This window comes from Empidonax traillii, unplaced genomic scaffold (genome assembly GCF_003031625.1).
Source record: "Empidonax traillii isolate 1590-97213 ecotype Southwest subspecies unplaced genomic scaffold, ASM303162v1 scaffold14:size4059594, whole genome shotgun sequence".
NCBI lineage: Eukaryota > Metazoa > Chordata > Aves > Passeriformes > Tyrannidae > Empidonax > Empidonax traillii.
This window is the reverse complement of record NW_020955207.1, coordinates 2,306,829-2,334,029: the sequence shown is the minus strand read 5'-3', so window position 1 is coordinate 2,334,029 and position 27,201 is coordinate 2,306,829. Positions and strand designations below refer to the sequence as shown.

At 42.9% G+C, this 27,201-nt stretch overlaps 1 protein-coding gene across 1 annotated transcript in view; it reads right to left on the bottom strand.

Moving 5' to 3' along the window:
• Window positions 1-1,044: 1,044 nt before the first annotated feature.
• AOAH (acyloxyacyl hydrolase) overlaps window positions 1,045-27,201 on the bottom strand; it is an 82,380-nt gene continuing 56,223 nt past the window's right edge. The window contains exons 16-22 of the mRNA XM_027892033.1: window positions 26,218-26,292; window positions 19,894-20,066; window positions 17,113-17,171; window positions 16,973-17,032; window positions 15,295-15,391; window positions 11,440-11,516; window positions 1,045-4,651 (exon numbers count right to left, since the gene is read on the bottom strand). Coding sequence (XP_027747834.1) covers window positions 4,523-4,651; window positions 11,440-11,516; window positions 15,295-15,391; window positions 16,973-17,032; window positions 17,113-17,171; window positions 19,894-20,066; window positions 26,218-26,292 — 670 coding nt within the window. The 3' untranslated portion in view covers window positions 1,045-4,522. The remainder of the gene's footprint in view (window positions 4,652-11,439; window positions 11,517-15,294; window positions 15,392-16,972; window positions 17,033-17,112; window positions 17,172-19,893; window positions 20,067-26,217; window positions 26,293-27,201) is intronic.

Below are 27,201 nucleotides of genomic sequence, written 5' to 3'. Positions count from 1 at the left end.
CAAGCTTTCTAAATAACTCAGCTCCCTAAAAGAAACAATAGCTCTAAATACTCCAACAAGGATGCTACTGAAGCACAAGATTTAATATTGGAGGTTTGTTGGGGTATTTTGTAAGGATCAGATATGGAAGTTACTAGTCAGCTTTATTCTACAACATGCAGTATAGATATTTCTTGCTTGTACAGTATCTTTGTGGTCAGAAGAATAGAAATGCACAATATATTCATACTACTTTTGCAATTTCTTATACAAACCAGTATGGGTAAGTGCATGGCATGTACACTGTGTGATTTGTAGGTGTGGAATTACGTATGCAGTATAATGCACTTTGATAGAAATGAAAAGTCTTGAATATTTCTGTTAGACTGCTATATAAGAAAAAATCTAACAGAGAAATTTAGGTTTAGGGTTGCATACATCAGTATTTCCTGGGACTTGTGGTCTGTACCAGCTAGAATTCTCCATTTGAGAACCAGGAATAGGTTAATATGTTGTAAAAGTGCTTTTCTTTTTGGTTTGTTTTTTTTTAAATATTACGACTTTACAAAGCTGCTATGTACCAACTAATACTCCGCTGGCCGAAAGTACGGGTCTTTCTCCCCTTGACAGAGATGCGCGCAAATACATATAAAAGCAGTACTTGAGACCCACCAAAATGGCAACATTTCTCAGTTAAAACTTGCAGTTTTCACAGCTTTTCACTGGGCTTAGTGAAATACCAGCTCACTACTTCACTACTGTAAATCCAGTAGTGGAACACTTAAAATTGCTATTGCTGTTACAAATTCACACTCAAAACACTAAATTCTGTTAGCTTATGCTGTTTTCATCCTGCCACTTTTGTACTTGCTTTTAAATTGTTTTCTTTTTCTTTTATGTCTCTAAATATTTCCAAACTATGTATTGAGATTTATTTTATTCATTTAAAATAAAAAATAAAACACCTGCTTTTCTCGTAGCATTTTCTATGCATTTGAAACAATAGTTTGTAGCTAAAGAAGAAGTGCTGGGATCCACACAGTGTTTGAGAAAGGATTCTACTTTGTATGTGTATCAAAAAATTTGACTTTGTTTGAGAAGATAATTTGAGGCATCGGAGGTAGCTAACACCAAATTTTGTAGTGCGAGCCCAGGTTGTCCATGTCCAGCAGTTCATCAGATATGAAGAGGAGAGATTGTTCTTTTCTCTAGTGACAGAGACAGGGCAGCAGAATAACAGAGTAACATGACCTGCACAGTGCAAGGGTAAATTTCATGCTGGATAGGTGGGAGGCTGTCTTCTTAGACTTCCAAGTGGACCTTAAAAATCATTAAATATAGAATTATCAAATGAGTCCACAGAAAGGTGCTAAGAACCGGATTGGATATATCCAAGGGAACAACCTATTTTTATTTAGGTTGATTGGGCTATTATCCATTGTAGAAACCAATCTGTGTTTGCTCAATGACCAAAAAGTACTTATCCCTCATCAAAGAAAGGTAAAAAGTGTAATAGGTGGTGTAAGTTAGAGAAGCTCACCTGTGTGCCAAGTTCTGAGCACAAGCTCTCAGTGGTGAGGACATGAGTTAGACCAGGCAGCAGAAGCATGGGGTGCCAGCTTAGGGACAAGCCTGCACTCACAGCTTTAAGGCCTTGCACTGTTTTGTGCCACCTCCTCCCATGCTCCTCTGCTCTTTTAAGGGTGAGCTGAGGATTTTGCAAAAAAATTGGTGATATGTTTTTTTCCGTGTTTGTAGCAGATCCTTTTTAAAGAGGCCAGACTGTGAGAATTCAGATAGCTTTAGGTAGCTTTAGATGTTCTATACCTCAAAAATAGTTCCTACTGTCTGATTTCTAACAAAGCTCTAAGTTTTGTAAAAACCATTTACTGAGCAAAGTCAAAAAAACCCTTTCAATTTGCAGTGTGTCGGACCCAGCCAGTGACACAATCCCTGCTGTATTCACATGCTCTGACTCCCCTCCAAAGAGACCTTGAGGGACCATCCCTTCTAGAAATACACATTGCTGTAAAGTTTGAATTGCATGGAACTATACTTAGCTTTCTAAGATAAACTTTTTGTTTCCTGTTTACTTCTCTCTTGTCCATGTATCTGTCATCTTCAACCAATCTAAGCACCAGGAGACAGTTAAACTAATGGAATAGACTATAATTCATAGTTCATTACTGCTTTAGCATAAGTAAGCTTTTTCAGCAGCATTTTTTTAAGCATAAGACATATTTTTAGAGTGGTACTGGTAAGTGATTGATGGTTGGGGGTGCAGATCTTCAGCTGCTTTTTGCATTTGAAATAATAGACAGAGTGGTTGTAAAAGCTCATGGCATAATAGGCCCAAAATTCATCTTTATTCGCAGATAGTTACTGCATTACAAATCAAGTTTCTGCATACAGCCCAATTTGAGCTGCGGAGCTCAACTCTATGAGGACACGTGTTTTGGTCAGTGCAACTCCAGCCTGAGGCAAACCCATTCCTTGGTGTCCCTCAGAAACCCCATATCCAGCACAGAACAATGGCACTGGGCAAACCTGAGGACTTTGTTTTGTGGTTCAGCTATGGTTTCAGGTTTTCTCTGAGAAGATGTCATAGTTGTATAAAAACTGGTTTTTTTCTCCATTGTTCGGAAATTCAAGAAGTTCACTAATAAGAAAGTCTCTAAATGAAAAACACTTTGCTCTGGGCAACGAAGCTCATTTTAGCTGAGGAAATTTCAGTTTTACTAGTTTGTAAAACTCTTAATTGATGTTATTAAGCCTCAAATGAAATACAATAATTTGCAATGAAATTGCCTTGAAAATTAGGCTTCTAAACACGATTCCCTTCCCCCTTTTAATTGCTACACTTCTGTATGTTAGTGTAGAGGAAATCATCTGATATTCTGTAATTATTGCCAGTGCTGTACTTGGTCGATAGTAAAACCATGTGGATGCACTTGTTTCTGTCCTTGTGTTATATTTAGTGAAATATAAGAGGCCTGAATAGGTAATAAAAAATAGAAGGTGTTCTACCTGGCCAGAGTGCATGGAATGTTACGTTGTTTGGAAAGAATTTGCACAGAAAGCAGGGAGATTTTCTTTTCCTTCTAACTCTAAATAATTTCCCTAGGCATGACTCTCTGGAGTTGAAACTATTTCTTGGGAGACTGGATATTTTGGTAAAATCTAAATGCCTTGAATGAATTGGGGCCTTATTAACAAGTATCATTCAATTAAGGAATGTATTCCCTTTTGGTTTCTTAAAGTAGGTGACGTGAATATTTACTTAAGTGTTAGATGTTCCTTTGGGATTACTGCTATCTTAATAAAAGACATGGCATTGACTGTGCTCTAAAAAAAGGAATAAGATCTAGCCAAGCAATAATGCATGCTTCAATCAAAAGAATATAAGCCAAGTCATCCTCTGCCTATTCAAAATGCTGAGCAGGTGCATCTCCTACAGCCAGGCATCTCCTTTGGTTTGGACCACAGCCTGAGTGCTGCCTCAGGGGTGACATGGCCTCGTACAAGGGGTATGCTCAGAACAAAGAGCAGAGCAGGTCTACCTGAGCTTTGGCCAATCAGGGTGGGCTTCAGTCATGTTATGTTTAAGCTCTCTATTTACCAGATTATTTTTTCCGCCTGTAATTAATGCCATTTTGTGCCGTCTGATCCCTCCATCATCAGTAAGGTTGTGAATAGGGTAGAGCTGTCTCTAATTTTTAAATATTTATTTATATATTTTGTTAAGAGCATGGATAAGCTGGTGAAAAAATACAGTAATTCTCAGTGTTCAAATCTGTCTATGAAGCAGAGCAGGTAAGGGCTGCCCAGTATTTTCAGTGGTTCCTGGGTCATGCCTGTAAACGATATAAGACTGGGCATATTATTTGTTAGGAAACTAAAGAGCAAAGATATATTACAGGTTGAAAAAGCAACCTGTTTTCAATACATGAAGGGTTGTCAAGTTAGTATCTTATTAATGGGGGGAAGAGCACCTGTGCTCAGTCAGCCTGTGCTAATGCTGCCAGGCAAATCAAAATTGTAATGCCTTGTTATTCCTGGCACGGTTTAATAAGCAAATAGCAGCTAAATAATGTATTGACAGTGAGGGCAATTACATACACACAATTTATAGCAACATAATGAGTTTGAGGTTCCCCCCACTCCTTTTGGATCAGATTAACCATTGAAACAGTACAAATAGAAGCCAAGTAATAATGCTCTGCAGGGGAGAAAAAATGAGGTAGGGCTAGAAGTTTGCTATATATAGAAAAAAAAAATCTATGGATTTGCAAGTTGGTACAATAAATGGTATAACTGGCACATATCCTTTGATTTTTATTTTTGTAGCTCCACAGAAAAAGCATAGCCTACTTGTGCAGGTGAGATACAAACTGAAAAGAATGCTGTTGTTCTATGTCCGCTGCTACTGGCTCTGATAACTTCCCCTCCCCCTTTTTTAGTGTGTGTCTTTAATCATCTTGACTCGTGGAATGCACTGGGAAGCATCACCATAAATCACATTATGGCTCTGGCAGTTTGAAAGTTAGTGTCCACCTTGATCTTTGAATATAGCTTCAATCTGGTCATTGAATGGATTCTCCTTTCCAAGCACTTGAGGCCAATCATGTAGTGCCTTCTGCCAGGTAATGCTCGTTCCAAGGGCTGCAGCAATCTGCAAAAGCACAAATACCATCAATCTATCATGCCTCTATAATGTAGTTATTTCACTCCAGCATTTAGAAGACCTCACCGTAAGGAAGCCTCTATAGCCACATTTTGGACTGTAATCTCTAACCAAAGGAAATACCCCATTCCAGCTGCTTGGCCAGAGCAAAATCCTTCTGAACAGTAAAAATACGGTGAGGACTATATATCTGCACCTCCCTGACCAGTTGTTTGTCTAATGATAGTCTGTCTCTACCCACTGACTGATGCCTATGATGTCCAGTGCATCAACTGCTATTCAAGAGCCCTAAAGTCTGATTTTTATTTTTTCCCCTGTTGAATATTTTGAAAGTATGTCAAAAGCAGTGCTTGGATTTAATGCATAGAACTATTGTAAGTCTAAAAGAAATTCATGCTTCTAAATAACTCTGGTACTTCTAATAAATGTTCTCTCTGCTCTCCTGGAAGGAAACCACGTGTGGAGGAAAGAGGCCCAATTATATCTAGTTTTGAAACTACCTGGCTCTGATGCTCTAAGTTTGCATCTGCTGCTGGTTGTCTTCAGAGGTCTTTTCCCATGAGACCTGTAGAAATGCTATAATAGCTTTTCTCCTCAATAGCAGTATTGGTCCAATTTTCATAGAGGTTTTCACCATGGAAGTTATGCACTGAAGAGAAATTGTATCTGCTGTACTGCCAGGGTAGCAGAAAGGGAGAGAGAGAACAGCCTGATTCTCCCTTAACCAAATTTTCCCAGGCTGCTAAAGCATTTTTGCTTTAACTCCTGACCTACAATTATATTTGGCTTATATGATAATTTTATTTTCAACACAAACTTTTCAACACTGATATTGATTGCAATTACGAAGGCTAACAAAGTTGGTCTGTTTTTTTTAAGGACTGAGATAGGTTAATGGAATCAAACTATTTGAATACTGTTGTTTTGGAGTTTGGGAAAAGACAGAAGAATTTTTATTCACTTTTTTTTTAAAATGTACTTTCGAAAGAAGCTGTAATGAGGGGATAGGAGACAAAAACTTACTTTTATTTAGATCTTGTATACAACAAGACATATTTGTGGTATGGAAGCTCTTAGACTCTGGTCGCTTGAGGTTTTGTTAAGCTAATGGAGGAATTGGAGCAGGGAAGAAGACTGTACAGTAGAGTGTATTCTTCTGGTTGCAGTTTCTAGTGACCAAACATTTATTCTGGGACATGCTGTGTCATCCAGGGGGGTGAGGCACATCCCTCTCAGAGTGGTCCATCCTGGTATGTAGTCTCCAAACCTTCACAAGTCCCTAAGCCTTCCATATATATTTTTAGCAGGATTGGTTGATTGGTTTGAAAAACCCTACTATCTTTGCATGGTACACTCTTTGCAAATGTATCACTGGAGCTACGCTCTACAGTGTTCAGACTGCTGTTGACTGCAATTTTAGGTATATATGCTTAAACTACCCTAAATTATTACCTAAATCAGGTCCTGATGATTTCAATAATTTACTCTCCATGAGTAGTGTGGCACAGAGGAGGGTTTGTGATTCTGGAAACTGCATTTCTTACAAGTGTTTTTTTTAGATTCCAAAGTTCTCGTGCTGTGAGACCTGCTGTAATTTGTATGGGTTTTGAAATTAATGTCTTTTGTGAAGATGATAAGCCCTAAGGAAGTCCTCTGAAGGAGATATTACCCATTCCTCACAGAGTTCTGAGTGACTGCAACCGGGAACCAGTTGCGTTATTTCAGCAGCTTCAGGCTATCTGTTTTCTCCTTCTGCACCAAACTGGCGACGGGCACGCTTCTCAGAAAAGTGTAAATACTCAGCTCATCTGATATGTGCCACTTCAGCTTATTCTCTTTATTTATGGGTGGAATGTGCTTTGCTATGACTTAAGGAAGAAAAAGGGAGAAGCTAATCACACTCAAGCTGTGCTTTCCTGCCTGTACGCAAACATTTAAAATCTTCCAAGCGTCTCAGGTTCCAGTTTGTGACGCTCAGGGCTTTCACGTTCTCCCTGGTAACTTCGTAAAAGCAAGAAATGGAGCTGTTTGTTCAGGATCCTGTTGAAATTCATAGCCCTGTCATCCAAAGCAAGCAATAGGCTGTTCTAGAGGGAAGTGATGTCCTTGAAGCCATCTGGCATTCACAAGGATTTGCAGTGAAATTTTGTAGTAAGGAAGAGATGCTGAAGAAAATTGCTGGGCTCCCTCTCTAGTTACTGGGAAGCAAAAGTCGTATTTCTTCCTAGAACAACCAAGCTGGACTTTGAGAATGGTGGCTCAAAGACAGCTCGAGAGGGAACTTGGGAGGACTGAGTGATGCATTTTGCTTTTAGGTGTCAAAAGTAAATGGTGTGAATTTTCCTCCACCTCCATCCCGACCTGGGTGTTTTGTAAAAAACTGTATGGAGGCAAATTTTAGCTTTGAGACTTTACTGGAATGCAATTGTGCCAGTAATGAGTGTTTTGCTTGCAGCCCATTGTTTTGCAACTTAATAAAAGCATGCAGGAAACACCTTTACTGAGCAAGAAATTAGCAGAAAGGGAATGTGGTTCTGGGCCTGGCTAAACAAACCAGTACTTGGTGTTTATCCTTTCTTTCAAGAGTTTTTAAATATAAAATATTGCTTGAAGTGGGGACTATGTGGGCTAGTTTTCTCTGCCTAAGTGCCTAACCTAACCTTTCTCCAAAGCATGAGAAACTGCACTAGGTCTAATGGGACAGGGTGAGTATTGTCTTTTTTCTTATTTTCTTTTCCTTCACCCTGTAACTATAGGTATGCAAGCTTCAGTTAGGAAATTTCAATTCTCTCCCACATCCCTCTGGAATGTCTGGACTGCTGGACAATTGGATATATATGCTGACACTTACTTCTGCTGTGTTTATACCAGCAGACGATTTTTTAAAATAAACAGACAGTAGATAACAGCAGGTGAATTCCAGGAGCTGGGAGCTGAGAACTGACATGATCTTATTCCACCCACTGCTGTATCACAATGACTAGGGATCACTGTATACACTGCCAGCTCACCCTTGGCAGAGAGGGGCACCATGGTTCTTTTATCCCAAACTCCAAAGTTTCTCTGCATTGAAGGCAAGAGCTAAAGTATTTATGCTTTCCTTGGAGTGTTGCTCAGTTCCAAAATTTGAGAATATTTGTCAGCTACTTTGAGGTCTACAGAGGGAAAATTCAGCAGAAATGCCCAGGCTAGGCCTTATCTCTTGTACGTATTTGTCAAGCTGTACATGAGGCATGGGGAATAGCTGCAGAGATTAAAGTAAGAGCCTCTGTTCAATTCATGAGCTGCATGGCATCAATCCTCTCCTGCTAGGTAGCATTATGTGGTAAAAAAGCCATACCCGGCCAGAGGCATTTATGTTGGTAGAAAGTAAAACTTTAAATAAAACTCATGTGAGGAGTGAGTGAATTGTTCATCATCTTTCTTAACCTTACTCTTACATACCACTCTGCTAATGCTTCCCCTTCTTTTTATTGAGAGAGTCAATCTTTTGGAGCAGAGCGCTATGTTTCAGTCCAAATGGTGCTATATTGATAACAGACTTCTGTACACTAACAGAGAAAGAAAAATGGTGAATATTTGGATAAGGTTAATTAATAAATCCTGGAAGGACAATTACTCACTCGAAGTGAGGCATATCTACAGCTGGCACCTTGACTGTAAGGGAAAATGTACCTATAAAAGCAGTAGCCGTCATCCTAACAGCAGGAGGGGGAAATCATAACCACTGCAGGATGCCAGGTCCAGAGGGAGTGAAATAAGACAGCGCTTGGCTGGATCCTGCAGCTCAGCATTGGGGGCTGCATGTAGGTTTGCAGCTGCCCTTCAATGTCCTCTTATAACTTTCTTTTTGCTTAGGCAGAATCCATTTAAAAAATATTTTTCCTGCCTTCAACTCTGTGCTACCTTGCAGCTGCAGGATGGGGGCAAGAGCCTGGATGAAAAGTTGTGATACGGCAAGCTTGATTCCCATGATGGCCTGGTGCCAGAGGTTATAAGAAACCTCAGGCCAGCCTCAGGGTAAGACAACAAAATGATGCAAAGACCTTTTCTGCTTCACTCCATTGTATGGCACAGTTTCCCCAGATGGCAGGGTTGGGAATGGGGTTTGTTTCATCACGGTTTTCACTGTCATTTCATTTGCCAAGTTTTCTCTAATTGCTTCCTTGCAAAAGGCCTGCAGCAAAAAATGCAGGCACGCTTCCTCTGCATCCCCAGGCTGTGAGCTCATACTTTCAAGCACCTACCTCCTGGTACTGCGTGGTAGACAGGCAGGAATTTCTGCTATGAAGGAGTCCCTCTTCGAACAGGAGGCTCTTTCGACTTGGCAAGGCTAAGCAAGGCACCGTATTGCTCCAACTGACTGGGTTGGAGTTTCTCAGAGGTGTAAAACACGGCAACTAAAGCATCTATTTTGCCTTTGGACTTCCCCCTGCAGCTCTCCTCCAGCTAAACTGACAGCACATTCAACAGAGAAGCTGCCGAAATGTAGGAATCCATCTATGCTTCCAGTGCATGCCCATTGAAGTGCTTCTCCACTGACTGCTCTTTCCCAGTGTGGAAAACATTGTTGCATTGTGCTGTGTGAGGATGGGGGTGTGGGAGTCAACACATGCAGAGTGTTAGCTCACAACATAAGACTGGTCCATAAAATCCCCCCAAACTTTTGAACAGGAGGCACTGCCAGTGGCTGGTCAGCATGATGGGGTTTGCTTGCATGGCTTGGTCATTCCAAGGTGGAGGGGAGCGTGCAATCGGAAGTGTGGGGCAAGGCAGTGATGCCCTAAACAACAGCTTTCCCCAAACTGCTCTCAGCATGGCACAGAGCTGGCACCATGCACCACAAAAACATCACTGAGGAACGTCACTCCTCTTTCTCCTAGCTGTCACCCAGACCTGCATCGCTGGCCAGGGCAAGAATGTTGGGAGTGGAAGTGGACGGCACATTTCCCTCACAGCAGCAGGTAGCAAGAAACTTCCAGATCCACTGATAAGTATAAAGGATGGAAAGCAGCCACTGCTGCTGTCAGGCAGAGCCCTCTAACAGAGCGTTAAAAAACAGCTCTGCTGTTGTTACTATCCCACTCCATCTTGTCTGCTTCTGGCAATTTGTCTCCCTTGTAATTTAGCCCAGCCTAATTCTTGCTCCAAAGAGTCAAGATTGGAAAGCATGGAAAACAGGAGTGGTCTTTGGTTTTGGGACCTGCCACCACCCCATGCCGACTCTGTGGCTGGGTGTGACAGTGTTGTGGCCCTCTAGAGCCTGGCCCACTGCCAGGCTGTGCCCACTGGTGGGAGACCTCCCTCTTAAAGGCTGCACAGGGGTTTTCAGCTCACACATTTTTTCCCAGTACTGTACAGAGTTTTGCTTTGCTTTGCTTTGCACACGTTTGAAATCTGCAGCTAGCATATAGAAAACCAAATGGCTTTGTTTGCAGCTGATTGCAGAACATGCTGTCTCCATGTGTTTTACAGGGTCAGAAAAAAACTATTTTGAAGTGAGTACGGTGGGAACCAGGCAACCTCACACTGTCATCAAATCCAAGCAAGGACTTAAAACAGAGCAGCTGCTTCTCCTTCCCCTTTGTTTACTTCTGTCTGTAAACCTTCTCCTGCCACCTGTCCTAGGAGGCCAAGCAAGCAGGAGAAAATTTACTAATATGTAGCATAAGAAATTTAAATGTATAGCTTCAAAAAGAAAGCCTTGTTCCAGGCTGCAACAGGGAAACCCACAGCCCCAGAGGCTGCAGGGCAGGGACAGGGCTAGAGGGGACCTGTCTGGTCTCTGCAGTGCTGCATTTCTGTCCTGATCCTGCAAAATTCCTGTGGGTGTTTGGGCAGACTGGTGGCCAGCCTAAGTGGCAAGGATCAGTTTTTGCACATTAAGACCTGTTTGGCCATGGTATCGGTCAATGATGGAAAGAGGCAGAAGACTTTGCAGGAGCCAGAGTGCAGCTGCCTGAAACAGAGATGTCAGCTCTGGAGCTAGAGGCATCATTTAGATTGGCCAAAGAAGGCTAATGGCACCTTGGCTTGTGTCAGCATTAGTGTGGCCAGCAGGACCAGGGCAGCAATTGTCCCCCTGTACTCAGCTCTTGTGAGGCCACACCTCAAATCCTGTGTTCAGATTTGGGGGCCTCTCTACAAAAAAGACATTTTGGTGCTGGAGCAACTCCAGAGAAGGGCAATGGAGCTGGGGAAGGGCCTGGAGCACAAGTCTTATGAGGAGCGGGTTAGGGAACTGAGGTCTTCCAGCCTGGAGGAAAGGAGGCTGAGGGGAGACCTTATCGCTCTCTTATCACTCTCTACAACTACCTGAAAGGAGGTCAAGGTCCTGATGAGGTAGGGGTTGGTCTCTCTCCCACAGGACCATCAATAGGACAAGAGGGAATGGTCTCAAGTTGCACTGGGTTGGGGTTAGATTGGATATTAGAAAAAATTTCCTCAGGGAAAGGGTCGCCAAGCATAGGAACAGGCTGCCCAGGGAAGTGGTTGAGTCACCATCCCTGGAGGTATTTGAAAGACCCGTAGCTGTGATGCTTAGGGACATGGTTTAGTGGTGAACTCTGCAGTGTTAGGTTAATAGTTGACCTCCATGATCTTGGAGGATTTTCCAACCTGAATGATTCTATGATTCCCTTTTAAAAAAGAAATACCCCAAACCTACATCCCTGTGGCATGCCAGCTGGGTGCCTGGCGCAGCAATAGGCACTGGCATCTCACACGCTCCCTCACCCTTGCCTGCTCCCACCCGTCTCTTGGGGCTGGGTTTTTACCTGACTGGGGTGGAAGCCATCGACCGGTTCAATCAGCTGCCAGGGCTCACCTCCCATCTTGCGCCACTCCTCAGCCGCTGCAAACAACGTGAGCAGAGGGTTTATCACAGTGAGCACGTAGACGCCCGCCTGGAGATATATCCCCCCCTCTGCTGCAAAGCACCACTGGTATTTTCAAGCACACGACAGCTCTGCATGAAGATTATGATAATTCACATAAAGTTGTCAGAGCCAATAGTGTGTGCAATCCCCTCTCCTTGGGGCAGTATTTAAGACTTTATTGTTAATTTTTTTTTCTCTCTGCGATCTTTATGCAAGAAAGTGCTTTGAACATAAATGATCATAAAACAATTCGCTTTCCCTCCCAACTAAGATGGATGCTTTACCAAGTAAAGCTGTAAATTATTTAATACTGATTTAATACTTTTGCATTTCCCATGTTAGCTGCATCCTCAACAGTACTAAAAAAAAAAAATAAAATAGGGATAAAGAAAACAGTGCTTTTTAGAGAAAAAGATGGCAACAGTATTCATATGGGCTGAAGTCTGCAGGAACGACTGTCATTTTTGGTTAGTTCTCTTCTGAGCAGCATTTTTCTCAACTCCAACAAAATAACCTTTTGAATTACATAAGCATGACATTCAATGCAAATGATGCTGTGCTATAAGCCCTGGGGCCATTAGAGAAGCAAAAAGCTTTCTCTGTTCAAAAGGGCTGCGAAGTGATCAAACATGGAACTAGTGGATATGGCTTTAACGGACTGTAAATTCAATAATTCCTTTTATAATGACAGATTAAGAATTCTTAATAGCATTATGCAAGCATCCTGTCAGGAGCAAAATGTTCTCCACTCAAGCATCACAGTTTTGATCTAGATTAACCACTGCTTTTTGGACCCTGGCTATTGTGTCAAAAAGTGGTGTCTGGGTTCCCATGCTAACTTGGGCAACAAAAGGCAATATTCCTGCTTTGACTATAGAAACCCACTTGAGATGCTTCAGTCAGCACCCAAGTAACCTGTTTCATGACACAGGGTTTGGAGCTTTATTTCATACTTGCAATATGTTGGGCTCAACACATATTCACCTTAGAGTACACCACAGAGCACCCATATAGATGAACAGAGTGAACTTGCCTAACACCTTATATATATGATATTCTACATGGAGTAAGAGGCTTGTGTACTGTGTTTTACTTTGCAGAGGGACTACTGCTCCAATGCCAGAAATGGAAAAGGGATAAGTAAGGTTTGTATCAAGATAGGTCAATTCAGGCTATTATACTCGACCTCCAAAAATCCTAGAGCAGTTGAGCAAATAACTATTAACTCAGTATGTCCAGAGTTTGTATTAAAAATGACTATTGCCTTGGCTAGACTAGACTAGAGTTTGCTCCCATCAGCACCAAGAAAAAGTCCAAAAAAGCAACACGTATCCCGCCATTTATTACACTACTTCTTAGAGGAATGACTAATATCCAAGGGCAGCATGTGATCTTGAATGTCCATTTAAATCTAGGATAAATGCTAGTATACTCAAATATTACTTTGACAAAGCTGGGAGCTGCTATGTACATATATATATATATATACATACATGCCCAGGCCAGGTTGAAATCACTGTACGCATCACAGTGTGCAACCACTGCTAAATATTTGATGTCTGGAGAGTTTCATGGAGAATTTGTGCTTGCTTCAGAAAGAGACCAGAAAAGTAGGTCAGCAGCCTTAGCTGGTTTTTGAGCACACTCACGATCTGACAGCTTTCCTGATGGCAAGCTCGAGTCGTTGGCTCCAGGGCTGCAGGAAACTTTGCAAAGTGTCTTTCAAAGCTGATGTTTGTGTATGCATGTGTGATTTTGTTTACTTCATTTATTTAACACGATGTAATCAAGATCAGCAAATTATATTAAGATGTTTCTTTTTGTGAAAGCAAATAAATTACCTAAAGTCGGTAATTTAACTTATTAAAGTAATTTGCCTACCCAGCAGGTAGTTCATTTCAAATCCTAACGACTTGTTAAATATTAAGTAGCTGAGGCAAAAGGCACAAAGAGACTTGGACACCCTGAAACTCTGTAATGCAATAATGAACTTGGCAGTGAATCCCACCTCTCTGAGAGGAACTTTTGGACAGAAAGACTTCCTCTCCTATCCTCATTTCTTTACCTCCTCCTTCTCCATATGGTCTTCATGAGACCTAGAACCAGCTTCCTGAAGTGGGTCATGCAGGATATGAATTTTGTGAATGTGAATGTGAATTTTGATAGGATTTGGCTGCAAAATGAGTTTTTAATAATATTAGGTGCCTTGGCAGCTTCGTGCTTTCTAGGACAGCCAGGCACTGATGGGGAGATAGAGATGTGCACTTTAAAGTATTGACAGGGTGCTTCTGTCCCTTCATGGCCCCAGATTTAGCTGTCTATGTGCTGGAATTTAAAATATAATAACCTGACAAAATTTTTCAATATGGGCCAACACGGAACTTTCTGTGTGAATATAAAAACGTGGAAATTCAGATCAAGGTTTTTTTTCCAATTATTATATAGTATTTCTGGAACATAAACATGCATGTTATTGGGGAGAGCTGCCAGGTAGCCAGGGCTGGAGCTCCTGCCCTGTGAACAGGGGCTGAAGGACAGGGACAAACTCTTCTGGGGAAGAGCCTGTGAGGATGCAATGAGGACAGGGCTAATCTTTTCACAGCAGTGCACAGTAAGAGAGTGAGAGACAACAGGCTGAAGTTTAAACATGGGAGATTCAGGCTGAAAAAAAAAGCACCTTTTCCCTACTTTCCCATCACTGTCTAACTACTTTAATATGTTGCCCAACTCAATCCCTCACCCCATGCTGGTTCTTATTTTTAAAAAGGAGTATGTTTCTCCATGTGATGAAGACGGACTGATGTTGAGTGATGCCTCAAGCTGGACTCCTGTGCTTCTTGCAAGGGAAGCCAAGCTGAGAGGGATCCAGGGACAGATGTCTATCCCCAGTCCCACAGGGACACTGTCTCCTTGTGCTCATGGAAACAACAAAAATATCCTGTTTTTTTTAATTCAAGTGTCAGTTGCAGAATGATTTAGGTAATACGCTTACCAAATGTCACTGAAGACCACAGAAGGACAAGTTTTATAAGCTCTTCAAGTCAAAGTAGGTGTTTAAAGAAACATAGGAACAGTTATTCCTGGGAGAGGTGCTTCTACTTCTGAGAACAGTGAGTTAGGAGAGGGTGGCTGTGTTATTCAGGCAGAAAAACAAATGATAAAAGTCCTCCTTCCTGAGGCACTGCTTGTCCAAGAGGAGACAATACGAAGTCTAGTCAGTGATATAGTAAACTACAGCTCATGAAGACCACCATTGCAGATATGCATCTCAAGCCTAGATGACCTGCTGTAAAAGCCATGATCAAAAATATGACCAAATCTTATGGACCAATATAGGTTCAAGATTTCTTTTTTTCCCTCACCAGCCTGAAACTGCAGTGGACAAGCAGGAGGCATTTTTAGCAGAGGCATATCTGCTCTCCTTGTCCTCTTGCCATGCAAAAGAAAGTGGCCTGTCTGCTGTGCATCACTGGGGTTGTGGGTGCTGGCAGATAGGAGCAGCACGGAGGTTGTAGTGCACAGGTTGGTGGTGGGGTCTTGTCTCAGCAAAGGTCCATGGCTATTCCAATCAGGGAAGGTGGGAGATGGCATTAAATGTCCCCCCTTGACCACAGCCCTGCCAGCAGGGTCACCTAGGCTAGCTGGCTATTCCGCCCTTTTCTTGGAACAGGGCTAAAATATGAGGACCATATTAGCAGCCTAACACTTGACTAAATGTTTTGTGACAAAGACAGGAAAAAAAAAGCTGCTTACTTTGTCTCAGTGGGAAATCCATGTAGAAAATATCAAAGTTGGCAAATTTCTCAGATCTCGCTATTTCTTTCAGGACGCTGGAAAGTTGTAAAGCTCTCTGCAAAAAATCAAGTGATTTAATGACTCATCATTGCTATTCATCCCGCTTTGCATGGATTCAGCTTTTGTCACTGAAGTACAGCCAGGAATTTGATAACTAATGTTGCCCTTTCAGCTGGGGGAAAGGAGGTGAAATGGGGCTCTTCATCATAACATGGACTTGCATGAGCACCACCAGCCTTTGGGCTACCCAGTTCATCATGCAACACATCCTTGCAGGTTACACTGAGGCCTCAGCTGATTTTGTAAGTTTAATATGCTTATTTTATAAGCATATGCTTATTTTACTGGAGACCTCTTTTAGTAGCGTCCATAGGCTTATATAAATATTTTGAATTTCTCTGTTTTGGAGGCCTCTTGATGAGTGGTAGCCCAGTAATTTTCATTTCTCTTAAAGAAACCCAAAACTTTTCTACAACAGAAATATTCTGGTTTCATTTTATCCTTCCTGCTACTATGTTGTATATGCTAATGTTTATCTATGCAGACCAAATTCTACCCTTACTTTCAGCAAAGTAAATTACCTCCATTGAGCGTCTGCCTAACTGATACATCCAGTGTAATTTCTACAGCCATAACAGAGATCGGGATCTCCTAAATATTTAAATTGTGCAGTTTGGATAATAACATAGACAATTAGTTTCAGACAGGGGCTCAGAAAGATTAATTCATACCCTGCAGGCATATGCATTGTTCATGGACAGAAGTTACATGTACTCTATATTCTGTATTGTTGGTACGAGTATATAAACTGTAATCCTACAAAGATTTAGGAATGTGCTTAATTGCCTTCTCTGAAGCCAAGAGGGACAGGGAATAAAATTAAATACATATGTAAACTTCGGTTAAATTAAGGCAATATTTTGTTGTTTAGTGAATGCAAATATTACCTTTGATAACATTTGGTTACTGGCTCTTCTACATGACTGCAGAGGATTCCTGGGATTAGAAATCGGTTTGTACTATAAAAAAATAAGTGGCTGGTACTATGTGTCATTCACTTCCGCAGCCAGATTTTTAGGTGAGTTTTAAGACATCTCTGTTCTGTCTGTTCCCACTCCTGCACTGAGCCTGGATGCTCCCTGGTCACACCATCTGATGATTAAGTCCACAGAAATGTGTCTGAGGAAGATTAGCACAAATCCCAAATGAAAAAAGGGTAAGGCTCTTGCTCTCAGGACCTGCTCCCGTTGCCAGCAAAATCTATGTAGCCAGCTTGTCATACCAACAGCTACTTGATTCACAAGTCTCTTATTCCTTATCAGGTATGTTTTCTTCTTAAAGAACATGAATCTGAACAGTTTTGTCTCGGGGAGATCACATCCCTTGAGAATAAATTCGGGCAGCTGAGAGGTTATAACAGGAACATCTTTACAAATCTTTCACTTGAGCATGCTGCCTCCCAAAACCTGAGAGGCATTGGAAAGGATGGGTGCGGATGTTTCCTCATTTTTTTTCTCATCGTTGGAAGAAAAAAATGTATGCTGAGGTAATTTGGCTTATATCCTCAGACACAAGGACAAACTGAAATAGTGTATGTGCAAGAGGGTGGCCCCGTTGCAGCATTGTTGAGACTTACCTCTGAGGTCAAATTCCTGAGGGTCTCATTAGGGGTCAGCCAGCCGCTGCAGGGGCTCACCTGGGCAGGCGTGGGGAGAGGGACTTTAGTAGCGGGACAAGAGGGAAAGGGGACTAGTAAGCTACAGCCAGACACCTTACCTGGAGGCAGTCAAGGAAAGAATAAATTTGACTGTATGTGACATCCCTGTTCAGCTGCCCTGCAAAGCACAGAAGGGGAAAGTTCACGTGCCTGATGGCCAAATGTATCTTCATTTTTCAGGTCTGTGCATCCCCATGTGTTAAACCCCTGCATGGGGAGAGGCATCCCAGGAGCGCCACCCCGACCTCCCACCCTCGGGTTACCCTCCCATCACCAGAGCTGGAGTGCAATAGAGGTGGCACCAATGCATTCCTCCTGCTAAGTGTCCACGTCTCCACAGAGTTGCTTTTGCTTCTCCTGCATCCCTCTCCTGCCTTTCATAGGTGATTTGTCTTGCATGTGGGGTTAGTCATCACAGCCTATGTCAATTTCTGAAGTGTGTGACAGATATTTCTTCCATTAACATCTCTCACCTGCTATAGAAATCCAGGGTTTGCAAAGTAGAAGGATGCCTGTGTACACTTGCATTTACCTCACAGAGGTTAGCCTTAAAAGGGAGAAGCAATTTTGCTGTCATGGAGAGAACTGGATACGTTTGTGTGGGTGAGCAAATTCAAGCACCAAGTCAAACACCCAGCTGACATGCCCTAAAATTCACTGTGCTATACGATAGCCTGTCTTGATGAGAAAATTCTCAATTTTCTGATCTTTTTGCATCTTTGGTAGTTACAGCTAAGATGGGAATTAAATGGCCACTCAGTTGTCTGAGTTTGTAGCGCACTGATCATTATGTCAGACTTTGATATTTATGCAGTACTGAAATATGAAATTTTTATTGTTGTTTTAGGAACTGCAAAGTATAATCTCTCCTAAGTGAAATGGGCTCCTCAGGTTGCTTTACCGTGACTCCCTGATACAGACGTTATTCCTGCCTATCACACAGCTGCCCATCATCCAGCAGCAGTATCAGCTGCCCGGGGAACAAAGGAGGGGAAGTTCAAAGATCTAGTCTCACTCCTGGATATTAGGAATTTCCCAGATCCCTATAGCCTGAAGCACTATGCCCTGGGATGGGCTGTCAGGGGGACCAGGGATTTGGCTTGAAAGCCAGACTGGTGTCTGGTCACGCCTGACTGACTGGCAGCCAAATGGGGAAACCTGCTCACAGCCCATCAGAGAATCTGCCAGAAGCGATCCCTTGCTGCAAAACGTGTTGCTTAGGATTAATTGGGTCCCTTCAAGGCAAATCAGCCCCTCTGAAAAATTTCCAGCTGGTTTTATAGTTAATCACTCCTGATTTGGCTGGTGCCAAAAAATGCTATGTGTTGTCTCTGATAATTAGATATCAAGTAGAGGAACCATCCCTGTGATAAACTTGCACTCAAGGAAAGAAATGGGTTTATGTGGATAAAAAATAATTATCACAGATTTTCCTTGCTCTGAAGGGGGCAAGAGTTTCTCTCTTTTTAATTATTTTTTTAATTTATTTATTTTTTTCCCCATTGGTACTAGTATGGTGCTTATTAAAGAAAAATATAACAAGGTATCAGGAAAAGAAATGGGAAAGATGTGGACCCACTGGCAATGATTGGGGAATCTTGGGAAAACCACAGCACAGAGTCTGCTGACAGCTGTCGGTGCCAAAATCATCTGCATTTGTAATCTACCATTTTAATGATGTAATTTAGCTTCTCTCTTTCTTTGCTGATGAGAACAAAGATGAAAACAACTCCTTGCTTGTTAGATGCAAAAGAGATTCCTTTACACAAATACAAACAAGTACATGTTTTGGTCTAAAATTTGGCAGTGGAATGTCCATGATGGCATCTTTTACACAATCTTGACTGGAGACCAAGGGACTTGCTTTGTCTGTTTGCATAAAAACTTCCTTTGCTACCTGCATGAAGCATTTCACATTTTTTACGCACTGCATAGTAGTATGAACTTGCAGAGAAGGGGTTCTGCAACCAGCTTCCATGCTTCCCCAACATCCCACATTCCCAGGGAAATGTTTCCACGCTGACCTCAGAGGCACAGCTATCAAAACTAACCAAGGATGGATGTCACACTTCAGTGCAAATGAATGAAGCCCTCTAAGATGACATTTGTCCTTGCTGCCTGGCACAGGATGAAGCCAAGGAGCAAGTGGTCTGCTAATGGTCAGATGTACAGCTTCATTCACATCCTGAGATGACAGGCTCCCAAAGGCAGCCTGCAAATCTCTGGAAAAAAATGCCCCAAAGCTCTTTACAGCAACTACACTCTGAGGTAACGCCCCAAAACATGCCTGCACATGGCGTGGGGTTTCAGCCATTACACCTGTAGGTAGTGTAGGAGGTGGCAGGCACCCAGGAGGAAAATTTATTTTTTTAGTATGTAACCAGTCTTTTGCAATTCCCTGACTTAATCTTCTGTCCTGGTCCACATCCAGTTTTACCATAACATCCACCAGTCAGTGAATGGAGGTGTTAACTAGACGTCCAGCTCCCATCTGTATAAACAATCAGGATTAAGTGCAGGCAGGCTGTCCATGGTTTTGGGCCAAGGCTGAGGCAGAAAAGCTTGTTTCCACATCTACAGCATGTTTTGAGCCTGGTTTGGAGCTGAGCAGGTCTCCCTGGTGGGGGAACCAGGCAGGATAGGGATCTGTCCTGTCATGCAGTGGGGATGGTAAGAACTGTCATTCCTACTTCTGCTGCACAGCCAATATCTGACTCATGTTTCTCAGATCTTCACCACTCTGTCAGGTTTGCTTGATATTCTGAATAGATTCATAAATAATTTAGGGAGCAAAGGCAACATGAGCAGACAGGAGGAACCCCACAGCACCTCATATTTACCTAGAGGATGGTATCTGTCATGCAGGTTATCCCAGAGGAAGCGACCATCTACCAAGCCTGTTAAAATCACATGGCTGCCATTTGGAAGACGGGAGTCCAGGTATCGCAGGGCTTGCATCACGTTGGAGAGCATTTCTTTGGGTGTGGTCATGTGGGCCAGCGTGTCACGGTTCCTAAAGAAGAAGATGCCAATAGGACATCGTGTCAGGCAATGCTGTGGCCTCAAAAAGGCACGTGAAACAGTGCCATTTTCCTAATTTGCTGCACTTCCACATTAAGTTAGATAAATAGAACCTTATAAAAATGATGCCATGTGTTTTGGTTTCTCATTGTAATTACCAAAATCAGATGTGATATAGAAACCTCCCTCCCTTGGTGTAGCCTGTCTCTCTGCTAAAACCACAGATTTTATAGAGTGGACTCCTGTTGTGGGTTAGCCCCAGTGGGCAGCTAAACACTACACAGCTGCTGACTTGCTTCACTCCTGCTCCACCCAGTGAGACAGGGGAAGAAGATAGAGAGAGTAAAAGCAAGAAAACTTAAGGGTCAAGATAAGAAAATCCAAAATAAACCAGCAAGGGAGGAAAAATAGGAGAGAAAAAGTGAGGAAAAGTAGGGATGCAAAGACCTCATCACCTCCCGGGTAGACCAACACCCGGCCAGTTGCTGAGCAAAAGATGGTTAACCTCCCTAAAATATCCTCTTCTCCCATTTCATTGCTGACCATGATGTTACATGACATGGACTATCCCTTCAGTCAGTTTGGGTCATCATTCCTGTTGTGACCCCTCCCAACCTCTTTTGCAGCCCCAATCTATTCATGGAGGGGGCAGAATGAGGAACAGAGAGAGTCCCAACGCTGTGCAAACACTAAACAGCAACAGTTAAAACATTATTGTGTTATAAGCATTGTTTTTACCAAAAAAACCTAAACCACAGCACCATAGGAGCTGCTATGAAGAAAATTACCACATCCTAGCCAGGCTCAGCACACTTTCATAAAATAAAAAGGCTTAGATCGCCTACTGGAATTACTTGATAGTTTGCAAATGAGTTAGTCTTTATTTACAGTGCAGAGAGGTGAATCAGACCCATGAAGCTGACAATGACCACACATTTTGTGGTTCACTGTCAGGCACGAACTTTTTCAAGCGAGTCCCAAGCTCAGGTTTATCCTTCCCCTCTTGCATTTAGCTGTAAATGCTGCAGGAGAGGTGTGTGGGGGAAATTAAATCCTGAAGTTGAAATATATTTCAATTTATATAAGAAAAACAAGCAAGTAAAACCACCCCAGGCTGCCTAGAGAACACTGCTCTAATTATGTTATTAAAAAACCCACTTTATTGCAGAAAAAGTGTTCACCCGTTTTCCCACTGAGAGCTATCACCACATTGTCATGGTGCACATGCCTGTAACAGGGGCTGAAAGCAAGGAGGACAGCTGTCCCATCCCAGCAAGAGAGGATCCATGGGTGTTTGGTATGGGGAGGAACCCCAGCTCCATGACATCTCATTCTGGCAACACTTGGGGTGCAGAGCAAGGCCCACTCTGGTCAAAGGTCTCTCTTTGCCTGGAGATGTGCCATTGCCCTGTCTCAGAGTGAAGAGTCAGTGGGATGGAAATAAGGACATGCCATTGTATGTTTCCACAAACCCCAGGCACTCCAGATTGGCCATACAAAGTAGAGCATGGAAATCTATGAAGTTGCCTTTTTTTGAATTGGAAAAGGCAATAAAGACAAGCATTTGCAACACAAGCTTTTATAAGAGCCCCCAGACACAGCAGCAAGGGTACTGTAGTCGGGATTTGGAGCATATCAACATCCATGACCATGCATGGCATGGACCAAGTACCTTGGGAAGCCATCTCTTGTGATAGTTCTCATTCTGCCTCAGTGCTGTGGCTCAGCTGACCAAGGCATTCAGGGAGAAAACCTCAACACCTGCTGGGGACCTGATCATGTTGCTCAGGAAGAAAGACAGGAAGCAGGAAGATTGCACTAATGTTCACCCTCACTGTTTTAGTGGTTCTCACATTCTCTTCTCCTCACCTTAGCAGTCAGTAGGCTCCATCCAGGTCCTTTCCATGCGAAAGACCCTAAATCTCTTTCATGGCTTCCCATGGGTAACAGAAGGGCAAACCTGATACATGTAGTGCCTGGCAAACTGCTGGGGCAGGGTCAGATTCCTTGTCAGTGAACACCATAGAAGCAGGAGTTTTCCAAAGCACTGTTGTTCTGTCTCAAGGCATTAAAAATGTTTGTGCTCAGATGGGGGGAAAGGGTGCTGAGTCCTGTGTGGGAGAACCATGTTCCTTAACAAGGATTTGGGATTCTTCAGTGAGCTGTGTTTTGCACACAAAATAGTAATTGGGTGAGTTTCCTGGACACAGAAATTTATCTTAATGCAGCATGTGCTGCTGAAGCATTTGAGACTTTCTGATTAGGGAGAACTGAAAACCAGCATTAAGATTCAGGTTTATCCTTGTGACAGCCACCCAAGCAAGCTACTTCTGAGATAAGACTGTGGTTTTGCCCTGAAATTACTTCATTTCGCCTACAGGTGTTGCAGCACTTGATTTCAAAATACTGCTCTGATGCAAGGCCTCTACCGCAAGTAAACATGTCAGTGTAAGCCAAAATTAATAGGACATTTGTAATTCCACTTTCTCTGTTGAAGTCATGAAGATATTTCAGTGCATTTCTTCACGTTTCTTTTCTATGTCAGGTTATGAAATTAAAACCAAACAAGAAGAAAGCCATTTTAGGCACATTTTATAGGCAGATTAGATTTCGGCTCTGCCAGAAGGACTTCAAGGTGCCTGGTACCAGGGCCTGTGGTGCTACCATCGCCTCATTCTTCTGCAGGGCAGCAGCCCATGAGAGCTTCTGCCCACCTGGGACCTTTGGAAGCTGATGTTGTCCACAGTTCATTGTGTCAGAGCACAGCAAACAGACGTTAATGTTAGGATTCCTGCTGCATTGGATCTGGGTATTTTAGAGAGCAATCCCTGACTCCCATAATACACAAGTACACAGTAAGGTTATTGGATGTGCACAGAGCACCTGGATACCCTGATATCATTGGTGCTCTAGCTGTGCACACATATAGAACAGATAGCCTCATGCAATCTGTGCTAAGCTTTTCCAGCTCTCCTCTGTCACACGGACCTCCTCCAGTCCCTTATTACAGTCCACACACAGCTCTGCATCCTCCTTCTGCAGTGTTTGTGAGCCTGGCCTGCCACATCCTACAGGGCAGCAGCTCCCCCTCCCCCTAACCCCAATCCAGATAAATACTTCCCCAGCCAATGTTTCAGTCATCCATCTGCTTTCCAGCCACATGCTGTTACATGCCCAGGGTTTGGGCCACTAGCACACAGGGCCAGCTGAAGTGTGACATGCCACACTCACACCAGGGCACATGCACGTACTTTTGAGGATTTGTGTGTCCTTCCCATACGTGGATCCACAACACAGCAGTTCAGCTCCAGCTCGCTGCAGAGAGGTGGGATGTCCACAGCACGAGGGCTAGACGTGTTGCCTGCTCACATACTACTTTTAGGGCCGGGGGGGTGCAGCAGCTCTTTGGTGCTGATACTCTTACAACAAGGGAGCATTATGCTCTTGCTGGCACTGGTGCCACTTTGTACAGATTCCTTCCCCAGTGGGTCTCTGCTCACCCTGCTTTGCTGCTGTCACCTTTCTGTTTGTTGCAGATGCAATAACCGTAGATCTGTGACAAAGAGGCTGGAGAAATGGGACCTCACCCCAAATGTAACTAATATGTGCATCAACTGCACAACATTTGAGACTTCTGTTGCTTATTATTTTCTTGTCTAATTTGTTTTGTTCTAGGTCTCTGTGTCCCACACTTACACCTCAGTGGGCTGAGAGATACCATTGCCATCTGTCTTTATTTTTCTAACCCCCCTGTTTGGACACCACAGTGTGGAGAGTACTGTGAATGTGTAACACAGGCTGCCAATTTCATTACCTTTTCCCTCTGCAAACATCCATATTATTCATTGCCCCACTCTTCGCACAGGGTAAAATACTCGCATTTTAACAATTCTTTGGCTAAGAGCCATGTTCTCTGATATGTTCAGCACACTGCTCTCTTTTGAAGGTAAGATGCAGGATAAGGCCAAGAGGGCTCCATTGCTGCAGTTTAAAGCTGTCCTTGAAGAGGTTTTTATTTGTCAAGCTCCAGGTCTGAAGTCAAGCCCATCAGATGCTCTGCATCCTCTGTAACCTCTGTAGCTACATCAGAGCCAGGGCAGCTACACACAGTGGCTGGGCACTGAAATCTCTGTCTGCTGTACATCCCCCTCAACAGGAACAGCACATTCTACAAAGGCTGCAGAATCTTTCCTTGCTGGAGGCACAGGGGTCACTAAAGCCTAACAGCCTCTTTTGATGCTGTGTTTTGGAAGAAAACAGACAGAAAACAGTAGAGAGAATTTGAGCAGACAAAAGTGTCTCTGCCAGGTAATGGATGCTGGGATAAAAAGACAGCAGAATTTCAAGTAGGTAATAAATACTGTTCTGGAAGGTTTTGGAATATACCAAATGGGTGAGGCAAGGTCAAAATGGTTTAAATTTCTGGAAAATTTCTTTTTACTTCAGGCAAGAGTAGAAAGCAATGTTAGAGACAATGTAAGTGAAAGGAATAACCTGCAGAGTGAGGAATAAAGCAAAGGAAAAAGAGGGACTTTTAGCAAAGGCAGTGACACAGCAGAATTGAAATATGTACACAAAAGAGCCGAGGCCAAGCCTTAAAGAAGACACATAGAAAATATCCATGGCAGGAGCCATGGACTTCAGCGAAGGTGCTTTTTTTTGTTTTTTTAAAGGGGGTAGGGCAGGGCAGGGAGGAGAGGGGACTTTGTCACCCTGGTGGTGGATGAAAGGATACCTCCATAATCTTCTCAGTAAACAAATCCCCAGAACAGTCTTGTCAGCAAGTAGCAAGAGGCTTGTGACTGGTTTTCCCACAAAGTCAGACAGTGCTGGCTTTACTTTTGAGGATTTGTGTGTCCTTCCCATAACAGGTGCTGAGGGCAAATTTGGCGGTTTTGGGCAAGGGTGCAGAGAGAGCACAAGCATCAGACGGTGAAGATTCCATGGAGGTTGTGTGCTGCCCTGCATGTGGCTAGGGCAATGGTGATGTCAGGAAAGGACCTAAAAGGTGGCCCCTGTGGTACCATTTCTGCCCTGGCTGAGGGCTTCCAGGTGTTGTAGTGTCAGGAAAGGCCCTGCCTGGCCTTTGGACATCCTCATCTGGAGAACAACACCTGACAAGCAAAGTTTCAACCCGCGAACTGCCTGTTAAGAGAAGTTGTAGGATACCAAGCCTTGCCATTTTAATGGCCAAGTCTTACAGCCTGCACAATAGCTCCAACTTCATTATACAACCTGCAGGTGAGAGTTTTCAGTAGCTTTAGAAGAAAACTCAGCTAAGCGTGTGGCATTTATTAAAATGAGTGTTTTGAAAGTCTCCATGTAAGTTAGGTTTATTTCTTCAACGTACAAGAAAAGCTGAAGATTGATCATGGTGAAAATAAGGTTGCACTAGCAACAGCACTCAGACCTTCTGCTAAACCAAAACTGTGGTATGTATGTCCTGTGCATTTGCCTGGTTGCAAGGTGTTTTCTGCCTTTCCATACCTGGAGGAAGGGAAGCAGCCAACTAGTGACCTCTTGGTGTCCCCATGGCATTACCCATTCTGGGTAACGCCAGAACTATTAGTTTTGAAAGCTTCAGTTCCTTCTCCTGCAGAGCTTATGACGTGAGCAAAGCCAGAAAGACAAAACACCTCATCAGGAAAGCACAGGAAAGACTGCAGGCAGTGTGCAGCAGAGGCAGGGTAAATTGGACCTCAACAGGGGACGGTGTTGTGATTCTTCAGAAATGATAAACCAGTCACGCTCTCCCTCCTGACAGGAGGTGACACACTGGATAAGACAGATATACACGTTTTTAAACTCTTCTCCTCCCCCTCCTGTTGTTGTTACTATTAATTTCCTCTGCTAAGTTAGAAATGATTACTTCAGACATGCCATTGGTCACTTTATGACTGGCTATAAAAGAAAGAAAAGGAGAAGGTCCAAATGGGGACTGGTAGGTGCCTATGACAAATACAGGTAAGGCAACAACCAGCATTTTCAGTAGAAAATTAAGAAAGAAGGACAGACCGAAAGCAAAGAAAAATGCCACCATGGAGAAGGACAAAACAATGAGACACAAATGTCCAAGCACTCAGCAGTATTCTATAGAAGTCAAATTTATGCTACCATAAAAGTTCATTTAGTTTACACCTTACCCATTGCAGACATCATTCCCAATTGTAGCATAGATAACTATGGCTGGATTGTCCAACAGCTGGTTTCTGGCCAAGCTAAAAGATAAATATGCAGCTATATTAATGTGGAAATACACTCTCAGTGTCTGAGTCACACACCATGCTTGTGTGAGATCACATTTCGAAGTAGCCTGCTTGGATATGGCCAGTGCTGAAATGACTACGCTCCTATGTTTGGGAGAGGGTTTTTTTTTCTTGGATAGTTGGTTTTCCTTTTCACTTTAGTTTTATATTTTAGTAAAGTGTCTTAAACACATCTTTTTTCACATCTCTCTTTTGCCCCTTGTCTGAAAAAGACTTGTCTTTTTCACTGTTTTTCCTGTTGATTTTCTATTTTCTTTGTATTATTCAGAGGCCAAATCAAGTAGTTTCATTGTGGGACAAAGACATGAACCAAAATGGGATTTTTTAAATTAGAGATGGGAAAGGAAGACTATGTTTGGCTGACAACAAAGTCTATTTGCAGAATTGAACTCAAGATCAAATCAGGATGTGTTTTGAAGCTCAGTGCTAGAGGGTAAGGATTCTTTACTACTTTTTTTCTTTCCAGAGGAGAAAGCAACAAAAACCCTTGACATGTGAACGAAATCAAACCTGACTGACCCATAGCCCACCCAAATCATGTGAAAAGGAGAGCTGCTGCCTCTCACTATCCAGTAGATATGCAGTTATATCCTTATGGAGATAACAGTGGACCGCCCCATGTCTTTCTACTTTGCTACACACACAGTTAAGGGGACACAAAGCACAGATGTATGGAAAGGCTTAGTCTCTTCCCTAAGGTCACTGGAAATCCCCCACTGGTTTGACTGGGCCAAGTTCAAGGCCCTGGAGATGGTGCCATCCATACTTTAAAACAGTTTTTCTTCTGTTGATTAATGTTTATAATAGAGAAGAAACAGTCAGCACTTCAGAGCACAGGGGTCAAGGGAAGTTGTGCTTCTT